The following is a 17,056-nucleotide window of genomic DNA, read 5'->3' as shown; positions in this document are numbered from 1 at the left end:
CTGTCGTGAGTGCTACGGTCTTCTGTTTCTCTTTTGGTTCTGGACTTTTACCGTACATACTCTAATTACTGACCCGATTGAGCACCACCACTCCGTGCTGTCTGAATATTCCAGCTTCCATACAAGTCCACTTGCAGCAGCAGCTATATACCCTGGTGATTAAGGTAGTGCCGACTAGGTCTGTGTTTCTCTCTATTGTTAGGTTTTCTATGGGGATTTGCTACTGCTCTGGACAGTACCTGACATGGACAGAGGTGGCAGCAGAGAGCACTGTGTCAGACTGGAAAGAATACACCACTTCCTGCAGGGCATACAGCAGCTGATAAGTACTGGAAGAATTTAGATTTCTTAATAGAAGTTAAATACCAATCTCTGGCACTTGATTTGAAAGAAAAGAATTTAAGAATTTCACTGGGTACCCCTTTAACTGTTATACTCCTGTACCCTCCTGCACTTTAGAGCTAAACTCAATAAGTTCTACAATCTTTACTTTGCATTTGGGATCCTCTCAAGAGTCGACTTGCTTTGTGTTTTGATGCTTGTAGATATTTTGTATACTATGCAAATTATCTCTCTGCCTCTCTAATGTAACCTACAGGAGATACCTTCCCTGTAAATCCATGTCCTACTCTTTAATACTCTAGAACTAAGGGCCCTTTTACACGGAAAGATTATCTGACAGATAATCTGCCAAAGATTTGAAGCCAAAACCAGGAATGGATTTGAAAAGAGGAGAAATCTCAGGCTTTCCTTTATTACCTGCTCTCTGTTTATAGCCCATTCCTGGCTTTGGCTTCAAATCTTTGGCAGATAATCTGTCAGATAATCTTTCCGTGTAAAAGGGCCCTAAGACTCCTCTCTATCTAGCCCATAAGAGTAGAGTAAGGGGATCAACACAGCTTTAAATGGCAGGAGGAGAGCTAATTTGCATACAGTTTTTCCCATAGAGCACTGCCTGTAAGACACATGGCCGGGTCTCTTCAATGAGAAGCAGTAAGAAGCGGAGCCATCTATAGTGTACATAATATCCTGGTAATAGTATTTCTGGAGACTTTATAGATCCTTCTTCTTCTTTTGTCATTAGATCCTCCGCACATCAATGGTTCCGAGAGCACGGATGAGCTGTCTGTGGTTGTTAACCACCAGCTAGATCTGCATTGCCATACAATGGGATTCCCACCCCCGGTGATAACTTGGCTTAAAGATGGACAAACCCTTTCACAGACTGACAATGTGCACTTCATGAATGCAGGACAGATTCTTCGAATAACAAGTGCCCAGGTAGGACAAAGCTAACAAACCCCAGGGCAAAAATGGTGCAACTTTTTACTCCACTTACACCAAGGAGGCAGGGCAATGGGCGTGGCTGCACGCCAAGAGGGTGTGGCCTCATCTTGTCTGCAGTTCAGGTGTGGTTTGCAGTTAAACTCCATTCACTTCAATGGAACTGATTTGCAAAACCTGCACCCAAACTGGAGACAAGAGTAGTGCTGTCTCTGGAAGAAAGTGGCCATGTTTTGGCCGTTTAAAAAAATCTTTTAAATTAACTCGTTTCAGAATGTTATACAGATTTGTATTTTACTTCTATTTAAAAATCTCCAGTCTTCCAGTACTTATCAGCTGCTGTATGTCCTGCAGGAAGTAGTGTATTGTTTCCAGTCTGACACAGTGTTCTCTGCTGCCACCTCTGTCCATATCAGGAACTGTCCAGAGTAGTACCAAATCCACATAGAAAACCTCTCCTGCTCTGGACAGTTTCTGACATGGACAGAGGTGGCAGTAGAGAGCACTGTGTGAGATTTAAAAGAATACACCACTTCCTGCAGGACATACAGCAGCTGGTAAGTACGGGAAGACTTGAGATTTTTAAATAGAAGTAAATTACATATCTGTGCAACCTCCTGACACCAGTTGATTTGACAGAAAATCAATTTCACAGGATTCCGCCTTTAAAGACAGGGATTTTAAGCTCTTCAGAAGCCCTGGAGAACCAGAGTCTGAAGAGAAGTGACATTGGTATCTTAAAGGGGTTATCCAGCGCTACAAAAACATGGCCACTTTTTCCCCTCTCTTGTCTCCAGTTTGGGTGGGGTTTTGAACTCAGTTCCATTGAAGTAAATGGAGCTTGATTGCAAACCACACCTGAACTGGAGACAAGAAAGGGGAGAAGTGGCCATGTTTTTGTAGCGCTGTATAACCCCTTTAACTTGAATAATGCTGCTCTACAGGAATGCAATCTTCCTGGATGAAGCGGAGTGCTTTTTTAATAATATTCCAAGGCTTTTATATAGGTCAGATATTATAATATATAAGACATACAATATATCTACCTATAGGTGGCACTAGAGAGACAGCTTTCTTTTTACTGCAGGAGCGCTATTACTTTGCTTAGATTTTCGACTTGAAATACCCTCTTACTGTTCCTCTATCCTATACCAGGTATTTAGTTATTCTCTATCTTCCATGTTTCCAGGAGGAGCACATCGGGCTTTATAGCTGTCTGGTTTCTAACCAAGCCGGAGAAGCTAAGAAAGAATTCTCTGTAACCGTTCACAGTAAGTTCTGATCCCTTAGATTTCATTGGATTAGAGACGAGCGAACCTGGAGCATGCTCGAGTCCATCCGAACCCGACCGTTCAGCATTTGATTAGCGGTGGCTGCTGAAGTTGAATAAAGCCCTAAGACTATGTGGAAAACATGGATATAGTCATTGGCTGTATCCATGTTTTCCAGACAACCTTAGAGCTTTATCCAAGTTCAGCAGCCACCGCTAATCAAATGCCGAACGTTCGGGTTCGGATGGACTCGAACCCGAACCCAGTTCGCTCATCTCTACATGGGATGTATCCAACCTCACCTAGGAGCTAGACATGGACCCAGTGTTGGGGCCCACCAAAGAAGAACCAGTGAGAAACAACATGTCAGTCGGTGTTAGTGCAGGTTCTAAAGCTGGGGGCCCACCGGAGGATTCTCCAGTCCTCTGGTGGGCCAGTTCGACACTGCATGGACCCACTATTACTGTCACTATTGGCAGCTGTATGATTGGTAATATAATAGAGACATGGCTTGTTATCCTATGGAGCTCGAGTAACACAGGGTTTCCCTATGTCTATGTGCCAGATTCGGTCTAGCTTTTTTCCATTACTGAATGAATACAATAAAATTCTGGATATCATGTAACATTATTATGAATTTCGCTTTATGGTTGATGTGGCAGAGCGGATCAGTCAGTGTGCCAGTACGGTTTCCAAGCTTGTGGCACAATAGGATATGAATCTGGCAGTAGACAGGGCCATGTTATTCTGGCTGCAGACCAAAGTGAAGTGAGTGCCAACCCCACGGCTGACTGGTTCCAGACTACTTCTACCTAACAATGTACTATGCAGTGATACAGTACTTTATTTCTCCACAGTGCCCCCCAGCATTGCCGGTATCAATGGAATCCATAACATTACTGTGCTGCAAAGCAAGCAAGTCATTCTGGAGTGTAAATCTGATGCATTGCCGACTCCGGAGATAACATGGATGAAGGATGAGAAGCCATTAATGGTAAATACCACGGGTGCGGGTGTGGAGCCTTCATCTGGTTGTTGGTATAAGGCTGGGTTCACACTATGGAACCCGAGCGGATAATTTCCGCCAGATTCAGTAGCTCGTACCTGTTCGTAGCCGCGCACCTTTCCGCCTGTGCCATAGACACCATTCGATGGGCGGCCCGATTCCACTATCCACCGAAAGAATTGACGTCTCAATTCTTTCGTCGTGATCGGCCCGTGCATAGAATGTTGTCTATGGCACAGGCAGAGAGGCGCCCGTCCGTGAACAGGTACGAGCTTTGGAATCCGGCGGAGATTCTCCACTTGGGTTCCGTAGTGTGAACCCAGCCTTAGATCTGTGCTTGCTCCTCTTTGATGTTGTATCTCACCATTACGTTCTTGGGTGTGTTGTCGATATACCATGGGATACCGGTAAAAGGGTATTCCAGTATACACCGGGGCCTACTTGAAGCACGGCCACTGATTTTAATAAACTAAACTTTTTTTTTGCCTTTTATTTACGTATGGTCCTCTATTTTATGTTCTTATCTATTTCTCTTTCTGTCTTTCCGTATAACTTCTATTTCATGCCTGGAGATTCTCATCTTCTCCATTATTATTATCGTTCCTTTATCTGTCACTGTTGTTTTAAAAAAAAAAATTAATAGTACAGGCGATTTTAAGAAACTTTGTAATTAGGATTATGGGCTAAGAAATGCATTTTTATCATGAAAAAGCAGTTTAATGCTCTCCCCCCGTCTTCATGATTTTCTATGGAGAGGGGAGGGGTGGAGGGAGATGAGGTGCCAAAACAGGACAACAAAGAGTTAATTTACAGCTACATCACCGGGCTATTTCCTCTGACAGTCAGCTCTGACCTCTCTGACCTCTGAATACTGGCTTTCATGCAGCTCCCGCTGTGTAATCCTTTGTTCTTTGCTCTCTGCTGGCGACTAATCTCCCTCCTCCCCTCTCCATAGAACAGACAGGACTCAAGAAGTCGAGATTTCCTGATATTGAGCGGTGAATGAGAGCGAGAGGGGGGCTGGAGAAAGTCTTTTTGAATGCAGATAATGGCATATTTGCCTAATAAACCCAATTACAAAGTTTCTTAAAATCGCCTGGACTATTGATTTCTGCGAAAAACAAAAAACAAAAAACGACAGTGACACTTTAAAATTGTATTTAGGGGACTAATTCTTTCCCTCAGGGTCTTGTTAAAAAAAAAAAAGAAAAAGACAATACTTGCCTTCCTCACTCCCCTGTTACCTTGGTGTGTGTATCAGCACAAGGACCTCTCAGCCAATCAGTGGAAGAGGCAGGACGCTACTGTTGCCACTGATTGGCTGAGGGAATAATTCCACGTGCCATTTCCAAACTGAGAGGTGCAGCCTAGCATAACCAGGGCTCTGTGACAACAGCGATGGTGGGGGAGTGAGGAAGGTAAGTATAGGATATTTTTTCTATTGAATATTCTTCATATAACAGATGGTATTTTTCGTCTGCCTTAGTCTAGCTTCCGAGTGTCTGTTTCATCGGATGGACAATACATTCAAATCCACAGCGCAGAGGTGACGGACGCCGGGCGCTATACCTGTATTGCAAGCAATGTTGCTGGAAGAAACACCAGAGAATTTATGCTGAATGTCCATGGTAAAACCTATTTCTGGCTTCTTTAAAAAACAGCTTTATGTGTTGTATAAGACTTCTATGTTAGGCACAGTATATAATGCACTCCAAGAGTCATCAGGGTGGTCCCTGACCGTCTGTTCCTTTACATTCAGTGAGTTCACTGTTGGGTTGGGAACATATATCTCTTCCGTACAAATGAAATTTAATGCAAATGCAACACAACATGGATGTTTTATTCCTGAGTCCTAATCTATCCGATATCCACAGTTCCTCCTTCAATAAAAGATGGCCGCACGCTGGTAACCACTTTGATCAATAGACCTGCCACCTTGGATTGTATCGCCAATGGCATCCCGTCACCTCGAATATCATGGAGGAAAGATGGCTTCATTCTGGATGGAAATAGCAAAAGGTTGGATTCTCAACAATATTAAAATATTATATAAGAATTTGATCATTTTAATTAAATAAAAGGAATTGTCCGTCATCAACTTATTTGTCATATGATGATGTTAATATACTGTACACTATTAGAGGGGTACTCTCGCTAATTTTTTATTTATTTATTTTTTCAAATCAACTGGTACCAGAAAGTTATACAAATTTGGAAATTACTTCTATTTAAAAATCTGAAGTCTTCCAGTACTTATCAGCTGCTGTATGTCCTGCAGGAAGTGGTGTGTTCTTTCCAAACTGACACAGTGGTCTCTGCTGCCACCTGTGTCCGTAACAGGAACTGTCCAGAGCAGGAGAGGTTTTCTATGGGGATTTGCTGCTGCTCTGGACAGTTCCTGACATGGACAGAGGTGACAGCAGAGAGCACTGTTTCAGACTAGAAATACACCACTTCCTGCAGGGCATACAGCAGCTGATAAGTACTGGAAGACTGGAGATTTTTAAATAGAAGTAATTTACAAATCTATATAACTTTCTCGAAACAGTTGATTTGAAAAAAAGGCATATAAAGGCTGTGTAAAATGTTGCAATCAATTTTTCTGATTCGACAATTGATTTTCATTAAATTTGTTCTATTGTTTTGTGTCTACAGCTTCATAGCAGTTCTATGTGTCTCTTACGTTCATAACCCCATCTACATGTCCCTACCTACTGACTGACCTCTCAAAGGCACCTTATCTAGAAGTAGGGGACAGATAAGAGGGTGTGACCATAAGGTCAGACTGCACAAGGTTTGTAGTCTGTTACCATGGAGACATATAGTTTTGTATAGGAGCTGCAGACACAGAACTTGTATGTAAAGGACACATAACGTATATATAAAATAACCCAATTTGTTCTTCATTTTAGGTATTTTACTTCAGGATCTGGTTCACTGTACTTTCCATTAACAGATATCACAGACTCTGGTCATTACGTCTGCTTAGCAACTAATGCAGCAGGATCAAGTCAGAGGAAAACTGAGCTTATGGTTTACGGTATGTATATTCTGAGATGAGAAAGACCTTGTATTGTAGATGTGATAGAGAATACAAGACAATCACAAGCACGCCCTGTATGTTAGGTGACCTTGGGCAGCTATAGCTGTTGTCTTGTGACTCTATACTGAGTGTATATTATCTATGTGCATCTTATAAAGGGTTATATGGGTTAAAGGGTTATATAGAATATAACCCCATAAGCACATATGGTTTTAAATCTTCCTCATTGTTCACCTGGATCATTTCTAGACCCATGTGGGAAACCTATGGACCACCAGATACAGTTCCCATCATACCTGGGTAGTAGAGATGAGCTGAGAACAGTAGATGAGTTTGTGCTTCAAGTTCAGAGCAGTGAGAGGAGTTTGTACTGAGAGTCCTGAACAATGGAGAGGAGTTTGTACTAAGAGTCCCAACCCAGGGTAGAAGTGTGCTCTGCTGGAACTTTAGAAGAAGAAGTAGAATACTGAAGACTTGAAAGTAGAAATATACTTGTGCCCGTGTTTCGACCTTAGCTGTCGTTATACCACCTGTTGCCCTACAGTGTTGGATGGCTCGTCCTATGAGGGTGACACAAGCCCCAGACCTTGTTACCTGAGTTGAGCAGAGTGGTCAGGATTTCCTGGTGACACCCGCGCTGCGAGATAGAGTACGAAGGCTTCTAGCAACTTTGCTCTATCCGGATCAGTTCCTCTTGTTATCAGGATACTGCACTGTTAGAAATGTTCACGGCATGTGTTGGGGTGATCTTTGACTTGTCCACTCCTGAGTGACTTAACACTGCATAGTGAGTAGAAGTGCTGCTTTCAAGAAACTGGTGTCTGCGTCTCCCATGTTTGTCTGTCCACTACCACCAACTAGACTACACTGGACACTGACTAGGTGGGGACCTGGCAAAGCCAGGGCCCAGCTGGACTACTGCAGGGACCATCCTGTCTTGCGTCCTCTCTCCACCAAGACTTAGGTAAGACTCACTAAGTGTGGATGTGTACTTCCTCTCCCCATGTGGTGACTTCCTACAGGAAGTGTAAAGTCCCCTGTGAGTGGTGGATAAGAAAGTATAAAGGGAAAGGAGCATAGAGATAGGTAGAGAAGAAAAGAGGGCTCTCATTGGTGCGCAGATTACAACAAACAATAACCCCTTAGTTACTACAGCTGTGCAATATACAAGTACAGTTACATACAGTAGCGACATCTTGTGGTAAAACTTAGGTACTACTTCATCACCACTTTTACTTGAAGTAAAGACTTTTGCGAGGGGCGCAAAATACTAGCAACATCTGTGGTAGGACTCCGCCCAAAGAGTTGACAGGTGACCTGCTGGTGTGGAAGGCGGAATTCGACTGACCATAGAATGGAGTCTATGGGACGGACAGAGATGCGAGCGGGAGCGAGCAGCAGAATTTGCGGGATGTTCTCCGTACAGATTCCGTAGTCTGAATGCGCCCTAACACTCTAAAAAAACTGTGGGAACATAGCCTTAGAATTTCCAGTCAGTAGTCTGCAGAAGGGGAAACAATAAACCCCAAGATCTATATGGCTCTGTACAAGTCCTTAGTTGTAATCAATTGTTTGTAGAAATTTCTGTGATTAATCAACCACATCTACAGCCTTATATCAATATGGGAAGACTTGCTGAGTAGTTTTTACAGGGTACTATGTAATGTAGTAAATCAATCATTTTGTTCTTGTCTTTTTGGACTTGGTTTTCAGATCCTCCATCTATAATACCTGGTCCGAAAAACACGACGGCGCTGGTAAACAAGCAGACAACACTGAGCTGTAATGTTACGGGCACGCCTAATCCAAAGGTGGAATGGAAGAAAAATGGACACCTACTCAATACAGAGATCAATCAGAATCTTTACAGGTATGGTGCAGATGTGAGAATAACAATAAAGTTACACGATGGAGCATAAAACATACAGTGGTACCAAGTATAAGAACTAAAGATGAGGGCAAGTCAGATTATTCAGCATTTCATTACCAGTAGCTGAAGAAGTTGGATGCAGCCCTAGGAAGTCAAGGAAAACATATTTACAGCCTGAGGCTATGTTCACACTACGTATATGTCCGGCCGCATATTTTTCGCGGCCGGACATATACGTGTTAAACTCCGGCCGGAAGTTGCGGCCGGCTACGTACGGTCCGCGAATTTACGCCCGTAAGCTACGTACGCTTCCTGAGCGGCGTACGTAGCGATCTGACAGCGGTATTTTACTGGGATATCTTCGGCTAGCCCCGGACACCCCACAGAACCTTTTGGATCGGCAAAACAAAGTAGAAAAAAGAAGAAATCACCACTCCGTACGGGACCGCATGTTACGATACGGGCGTAAGTTACAGCATTTCCGTCCCGAAACAATGGTCTGGTTCATTTTTTACGGCGCCGCATGCGATCCGGGCGTAAGTTCGTACGTAGTTTGAACTGTGCAGCCGTAGATTGTATACTTTCCATTGTACGCAAACTACGTAAATCTCCGGCCGCTTATTCATGGAGCGTGCTACGGCCGGAAAGTTACGTAGTGTGAACATAGCCTTTGGCTGTATCCATGTTTTCCAAAACTTCCTAGTTTGGCATCCAACTTCTTCAGCCACTGGTATTCAAGTGCTGACTGTTAGGAGCATCCTCCAGTTGCATTCATCCCTAAAAGAACCCATGTCACATTACTCTCATAAGGGAAATCACAGACGTATTTTAGGTGGTTCTATGAGCAGTTTTTTTTCTGACTAAAGGAAAGGCAGCAATAGGGCTTCTTACCCTGAATCAGGATATATTACTCTTTTTCAATTCTACTGTTCCAGCGCTGAGATATAAACTTAAGAAATGTATGCAAATAAGGAGATAGAACCCAGATGACCTAATTTATCTACTAATTTCCATAAAACATCTAAAGCTTATATCTCAGCGCTGGAACAACGGAATAAAATAAGAGTAATATTGTACTGTATATCCTGATTCAGTGTGTAAGAAGCTCTAGTATGCATTGCCTTTACTTTAGTCAGCAAAAAGCTGCTGACAGGTCTATAAACTCCTACTGTTGTATAACAAAATAGACGCAAAGAGGGGAGATTTATTATCAATGTGCCCTGTGCGTACTCCATGGAGGTGGTGCAGATTGGAACCTTCTCCCTGGCGTACGCTTAATGGGGGCCTCTTCCCACGCCTCATTAATTAAAGATTAGGTCTGGAAACAGGTGTAAACAAGGCAGAAATTTACACCCACTCAGGAGCAGGTGTAAATTTTTGCGCTATTACTGCGCCAATCGCAGGGCCTGCACCTCTTAGTGAAAGCTGTGGGATGAATGGGGGCAGGGCTTTATTTAGGACTGGCGTACATGTATGTCAGTCTGGATAAATGTCCCCCATAAACTTTTTTTTGTGTGGTGACAGTTCTTTAAGACCTCCTTTTTTAAAGCGACTCATGACTATTGGATCGCCAACATTCCCTCAATGCATACCTTTGGTTCAGAAATGAAAAACCATGTTTGTCCTTCCAGGTAACTTCTTGGCTACAAAGGAAATTGATGTAAGATTTCTATTCTTGTGTTAAAGCGACTCTGTACCCACAATCTGTCCACCCCAAAACGCTTGTACATTCGGACAGCTGCTTTTAATCCAAGATCTGTCCTGGGGTCCGTTCGGCAGGTGATGTAGTTATTCTCCTAAAAAACAACTTTTAAACTTGCAGCCCTGTGCCAAACTGGCATGGCCTAGAGTGACTATGCATTAGGCTGGCACAACCTCTCTGTCCCTCCTCCCCGCCCTCCTCATCATTAGGAATGCTCCAGGCAGATTGTCTCCTATTCATCAGCTGTGTCAGCATGGCACATGGGCTGGATCGTTAAGGCACTTGTGCAGTTTTCACTGCAGAGGAATAGGAAAAATCCTCCCAGTGGTATTCCTAATGATGAGGAGGGTGGGGAGGAGGGACGGAGGGGTGGTGCAAGGTTAGGGCACAGACACTCTAGGCCACTCCAGTTTGGCACAGGGCTGCAAGTTTAAAAGTAGTTTTTTAGGACAATAACTGCATTACCTGCCAAATGCACCCCGGGACAGATCATGGAATAAAAGCAGCTATCTGAAGGTACAAGCGGTTTGGGGTGGACAGATTGTGGGTACAGAGTCGCTTTAACACAAGAATAGAAATCTTACATCAATGTCCTTTGTAGCCAAGAAGTTACCTGGAAGGACAAACATGGTTTTTCGTTTCTGAACCAAAGGTATGCATTGAGTGAACGTTGGCGATCCAATAGTCATGACAATGAAGGTGCTTGGCGGAGAGTCTCGGCCCCTTCTGAGATTTTACAGTGACACTATTGGGAAGAGAGAGGCACTCTCTCAGACAATCATCATTTTTATGATCTTGCCTTTTATTGTGTGTTTATTGATGACACCTTGTATCCTTGTGATTTGGAGTGTCACTATGTGGAGTTTTATTTCATCTGTATGTTTTGATCCCTGTATTTTTTTTTTTTTGCAGACTTCTCTCTTCTGGATCGCTCGTAATAATTTCTCCGACTGTAGATGACACAGGAAGATATGTGTGTTTTGCCTCCAATGATGCCGGTCATGATGAAATCGAGGTGTCTTTAACAGTGTTAGGTAAGGAAATTGTAAGTTTCTATGGTAAGACAAGATTGGCAATAACCATCTTTGAAGAGGCTTTCCATGATTTTGCATTAAAATAAGAAATAAACAGGTACTCACCTCCACGATGCTGTACCATCAGGTACATCGCTTTAAATTTTTTACCTGAATGGATCGGCGGCGCCGTGGGGAGGCCAAAGCTGCAGTTTTCTACACACAGCGTTAGTCTATTCCCGAGAACCGTCCCAGCATGAATTACTGGGGGCCTGTCCGCCAACCCCCGGTGTGGTGACAGCCCCTGCCCTCTGTGATGCGTCTCCATTGATTCTAATGGAGCCGTGTCATGGGGGGAGGGGAGATTGTCACACTGGGGACCAGCAGATCTGCCCCCAGTGTATCATGCCCAGCTGGTGCTCGGGAATAGACCATTGCCGTACGTGGGAATCGGGTGGTGGTTCAGAAGAAGGACTGCAGCACCGGCATGCCCACGCGGGCACCGACCCATTTATGTAAAAAACTTTACACAATATACCTGATATATAAATGATATGTACCTGGGATATACAGTACACCCAACCCTTTATGTCTCTGCAGGTATACTTAAAATATATGGAAATACAGGAAGCGATCCCTCCCCTGGGGAGCAGGAGGCTTGAGTTGTCTTCTGCTCCCTGTACAACCTATTTAATTTTTCTAAAGCAGACTTGAACGTAAAAGCTAAAATTTGATCCTATGGTCAACATTTTTTACAGGAATATTTTTAGCATTAGTTCCAGTTTTTCTGTTCATGACAAATCTAATTGACAGATAATATGCACCATGTTACATTTGATTTACCAGTTTTAGTCCAGTTGTGATCATTATGCCTTGGGATGTTTTCAACCACATATTCATTTTTTGGCTTCTTCAGAGAAAACTGATATTCTGTCCCTGAAATTCTGGGAAGGATAAAGCAACCTCTGGGACCATGTTATGGTTAGAAAAAAAATGGCTGAAAAAAACAAAAGCAAAAACAGAATTAGAGTTTTAGTAAACCTGTGCAGTAATCTTGTGTGTAGTGAATTTGCATTTTATTCCTCTTTTAGTGCCTCCTTCTATTGCTGATGAAGTTACAAATATATACGTGAGTAAATCTTCATCTGCTGTAATTCCGTGTACTGTATACGGTGTTCCACATCCAAGAGTCCACTGGTCAAAGGAAGGGAAACATCTCCCTGCTGAAGGAGATAGCTACAAGATACTCCCTTCCGGTAAGCATGTTCAGTCATTTATTTAATATGTACTGTAAATTAAAAAATGATTATAGTGCATCACCATGCACAATAATCATTTTTTCTAAATTACTTTAATTTCTAATTCAGTCTGTGAATACGAATTCCACAGAAAACCCAATTAGATATACGAGGGGGTAACGTCCTCCACGCCGATATACACACTCCTGTGCTACTATAAAGCAACAAATTTAATTCATAACAAAGTAAGCACTTAGGAACTAAAACATAACTTTTAATCAAGATAATAAAAAAGAAAGGTATATATAGCTAAAATAGATAGAATCACCAATCTGAATCAAAATCACCGCACTTAGGAAAATAACAGTGTAAATGTATAAACAACGGAACTTATTAAAAGGGAAACACACCAGAGGACAAGGTGCACTCTGTCCACTCCTAGATTGTGATACTTTCCCTACCTTTTGGGGTGACCCACCTCCTTAAAAGGGTGGCCCCAACCACGATGACGTTCCCTTCCCTCCTCTAAGTGCAGGACAAGACACAAACAAACACAAAATGTGAATCACACAAAATGGGGTACCACACCAAACCAATATTCAAAAAAGAATCCAACGCGTTTCACCTGTACAAATAATAACAGGATCATCAGGGATATAGTGGTGTACAACAAACAATAACAACAAAAGAAAATGTAGTGCAATAGATGTACAGCGCAAAACCACCTGCACCACCTCCGGTGGATTGCTGGATAGTGCTGAGGAGTAACTCAGTGACACATGTGTGTCTCAGAATACACATGGGATGATGCCAGTACTAGTAATCAGGACAATAGAAATCCTAAGTATTACAGCAAGTGAATACCACCAATAGGACTCTTGGGAGTCAGTACCCAAATGCCAGGATATAGCAGAAAATAGTCATTTACATGAATGTGACAGGCATGCTAAGATACAGTATACTGTTTGCAATTAGCCCAGTCAAGCAGCTGATAGCTGCATCCTACTATCACTGGATTATTAAATGCTCAATAGCACAAAAGCACAAAGTATACATGTGTCTGAAAACCAGCTAGGGGCATTACATCCTGGCACCTACCACCTTAGGAGTGCACTGAACATCTGCAGCAGGATGCCTGTTCCACCATCGGGACGCTATTGATAAGTATTGCTGGCTTTCAGACACATGTATACTTTGTGCTTTTGTGCTATTGAGCATTTAATAATCCAGTGATAGTAGGATGCAGCTATCAGCTGCTTGACTGGGCTAATTGCAAACAGTATACTGTATCTTAGCATGCCTGTCACATTCATGTAAATGACTATTTTCTGCTATATCCTGGCATTTGGGTACTGACTCCCAAGAGTCCTATTGGTGGTATTCACTTGCTGTAATACTTAGGATTTCTATTGTCCTGATTACTAGTACTGGCATCATCCCATGTGTATTCTGAGACACACATGTGTCACTGAGTTACTCCTCAGCACTATCCAGCAATCCACCGGAGGTGGTGCAGGTGGTTTTGCGCTGTACATCTATTGCACTACATTTTCTTTTGTTGTTATTGTTTGTTGTACACCACTATATCCCTGATGATCCTGTTATTATTTGTACAGGTGAAACGCGTTGGATTCTTTTTTGAATATTGGTTTGGTGTGGTACCCCATTTTGTGTGATTCACATTTTGTGTTTGTTTGTGTCTTGTCCTGCACTTAGAGGAGGGAAGGGAACGTCATCGTGGTTGGGGCCACCCTTTTAAGGAGGTGGGTCACCCCAAAAGGTAGGGAAAGTATCACAATCTAGGAGTGGACAGAGTGCACCTTGTCCTCTCGTGTGTTTCCCTTTTAATAAGTTCCGTTGTTTATACATTTACACTGTTATTTTCCTAAGTGCGGTGATTTTGATTCAGATTGGTGATTCTATCTATTTTAGCTATATATACCTTTCTTTTTTATTATCTTGATTAAAAGTTATGTTTTAGTTCCTAAGTGCTTACTTTGTTATGAATTAAATCAGTCTGTGAATAGTTGTACAGACTAGTTGTTGTCTCTTCTCCTGGCTGCTGTGTCCCCTATATAGCAGTTTAGCCCCTCTGTGTCTCTATACATTATAAGTACTTTCTGTGTTTCCATATAGTAGTTAGGTCCCCTTTGTGCCTTCATACAATAGGTCACTCTGTCTCCAAAGAGTGGTTATGGCCCCTCTGTGCACTGATATCGTCTGTTCATTCATATACTGTAGTAGTTAGGCCTCCCTGTATATGTAGGCCTCCTGTAAGTAGCCTCCCTGGTAGGTAGGCACCCAGTAATATGCCCCTTAATGTGTAAAATTCCCTACGTTAGGGGAAATTCCCCTTTGTAATAGAAAACAGATCCTCAATAAATATTTATAAAGAGTTGTTGTGGTCTGCAACTCCTGGCCGTTCATTACTATGCACTAGGAGATGGCATGTCCTCTTTTATTTCCATAACAGCTATAGCAGGTGTGAGACCCAGCTCCATAGAATCACTTTACATTGTGCGTTGGGTCTTGCACTGGCTACTGAAATCTGTAATAATTCAGAACAATGATTATTGTGCACAGTGCTGCACTATAATCATTTTTCATCTTACCCTACAAGAACACTTTAAAAACAGTAAAAATATTGGGGCATGGATGTGACAAGTGTCAGATTATTATCAAAATAAAGGTGAGAAAAGGTCTTTTTTGCAATAAGTAATTGGTAAATAATGAGCATGTTTGTTATTTAGAAGGTCATAATCAATTACGGACATTATTCTATACTGCGAGCACTGCCTATTTCCTATTGGCTTCAATGGATCGTATTATTACACTGATTGGATGGGGCTCCCAGTCATCTAATCACCAACAATCCACCATAACTTTTGATGATGAAAATATCCCTTTAAGACATTTGAGCTTCATCCTGTGTTCAATGTCCTTTTTTATTTTTAATGGCACAGATTTTTTTTTTACAGAATACGATAGAGGGAAAGACCCATTGAAGCTCGGCCAACACTAAGATTTTTTTTTTAATGTAATATCCCAAGAATTACGCAAATGCTCTAAATTTATTTCCTTTAATTGGATTCTAGGAAGCATCGAAATATTGGGTGCAGATCCAAGTCATGCTGGAACATACACTTGTAAGGCGGTTAATGAGGTTGGCTCTGCTCAGATTCATATAAATCTCCACGTTCAAGGTTAGTAGTAAAATTACTGTTATTAACAAAAATTACCCAAAAAATCAACATGACAAAAATAGAAAAGATGGAATGTGTGTGGTATATGTATATATATGTGTGTGTGTGTGGTATCTATCTATCTATCTATCTATCTATCTATCTATCTATCTATCTCCTATCTATCTATCTCTCCATCTATCTATCTATCTATCTATCTATCTATCCACAGAGTATATATATATGTATAGTGTGTGTGTGCGTGTGAAATGTGTGTGTATAATATATATAGGTGTGTGTGTGTGTGTATGATATATAGGTGTGTATGTATGTGTGTATGATATATGTGTGTGTGTGTGCATGTATGATATGTGTGTGTGTGCGTGTATGATGTGTGTGTGTGCGTGTATGATGTGTGTGGTACATATATGCGTGTGTGTGCACATGTATGATATGTGTGTGTGTGTGCGTGTATGATATGTGTGTGTATTATATATTTGTGTGTATATGTGTGTATTATATATGTGTGTGAGTGTGAATGATATGTGTGTGTTAATGATATGTGTGTGTGTATGATGTGTGTGTGTGCGTGCATGACATGTGTGTATAATGTGTGTGTGTGCGCGTGTATGATGTGTGTGTGTGTAGTACATATATGCGTGTGTGTGCGCATGTATGATGTGTGTGTGTTATATATATATGTGTGTGTGTGTGCGTGTGTGATATGTGTGTTTATTATATATTTGTGTGTATGATATGTGTGTATTATATATGTGTGTGTGTGTGTGAATGATGTGTGTGTGTATGATATGTGTGTGTGTGTATGATATATGTGTGCGTGTATGACATGTGTGTATGATGTGTGTTTGTGCGTGGGTGTATGATGTGTGTATGATATACAGTATGTGTGTGCATGTCTGATATGTGTGTGTATGATATATATATATATGTGTGTTTGTCTGTCTGTCTGTGTGTATGTATGTGTGTATGATATGTGTGTGCATGATATATATATATATGTGTGTGTGTATGATATATGTGTGTGTGCATGTATGATATGTGTGTATGATATATATGTGTGTGGTACATATGTGTGTGTGTGTATGATATGTGTGTGTGTGTTAAGTATATGTGTGTATGATATATATATGTGTGTGTGTGTGTGGTATATATGTGTGTATGTACATGTAGATCCTTGTTTAGGATCAGAACGATTGGTTTCCTCTATATTTTCCGGATTAGAGGTTCCCGTCATTCAAAGTCAACTTGATTACCTGGAGGCCATTATAAACCATTCGGTTACTCTTTCGTGCGAAGCCGTTGGAACGCCATCACCCACACTGACCTGGCAGAAAGAAGGTGTCGCTATCAGAACAGGTACCCCATGTTCTAAATTATTTATAATACGCGACTTTGAATATTACTGTTTAATAGTTTTACGACTTTT

At 41.8% G+C, this 17,056-nt stretch overlaps 1 protein-coding gene across 1 annotated transcript in view; it reads left to right on the top strand.

The window, feature by feature from the left end:
- HMCN1 (hemicentin 1) overlaps nucleotides 1-17,056 on the top strand; it is a 195,371-nt gene that overhangs the window by 138,806 nt on the left and 39,509 nt on the right. Inside the window, exons 69-79 of the mRNA XM_069967438.1 lie at nucleotides 1,085-1,281; nucleotides 2,474-2,555; nucleotides 3,413-3,549; nucleotides 5,048-5,189; nucleotides 5,436-5,580; nucleotides 6,474-6,601; nucleotides 8,318-8,474; nucleotides 11,089-11,210; nucleotides 12,281-12,445; nucleotides 15,523-15,630; nucleotides 16,852-16,986. Coding sequence (XP_069823539.1) covers nucleotides 1,085-1,281; nucleotides 2,474-2,555; nucleotides 3,413-3,549; nucleotides 5,048-5,189; nucleotides 5,436-5,580; nucleotides 6,474-6,601; nucleotides 8,318-8,474; nucleotides 11,089-11,210; nucleotides 12,281-12,445; nucleotides 15,523-15,630; nucleotides 16,852-16,986 — 1,518 coding nt within the window. The remainder of the gene's footprint in view (nucleotides 1-1,084; nucleotides 1,282-2,473; nucleotides 2,556-3,412; nucleotides 3,550-5,047; nucleotides 5,190-5,435; nucleotides 5,581-6,473; nucleotides 6,602-8,317; nucleotides 8,475-11,088; nucleotides 11,211-12,280; nucleotides 12,446-15,522; nucleotides 15,631-16,851; nucleotides 16,987-17,056) is intronic.

The sequence above is a fragment of the Dendropsophus ebraccatus genome, chromosome 4 (genome assembly GCF_027789765.1).
Source record: "Dendropsophus ebraccatus isolate aDenEbr1 chromosome 4, aDenEbr1.pat, whole genome shotgun sequence".
NCBI lineage: Eukaryota > Metazoa > Chordata > Amphibia > Anura > Hylidae > Dendropsophus > Dendropsophus ebraccatus.
Note: the sequence above shows the minus strand (reverse complement) of the source record. Positions and strands in the feature narration are given on the sequence as shown.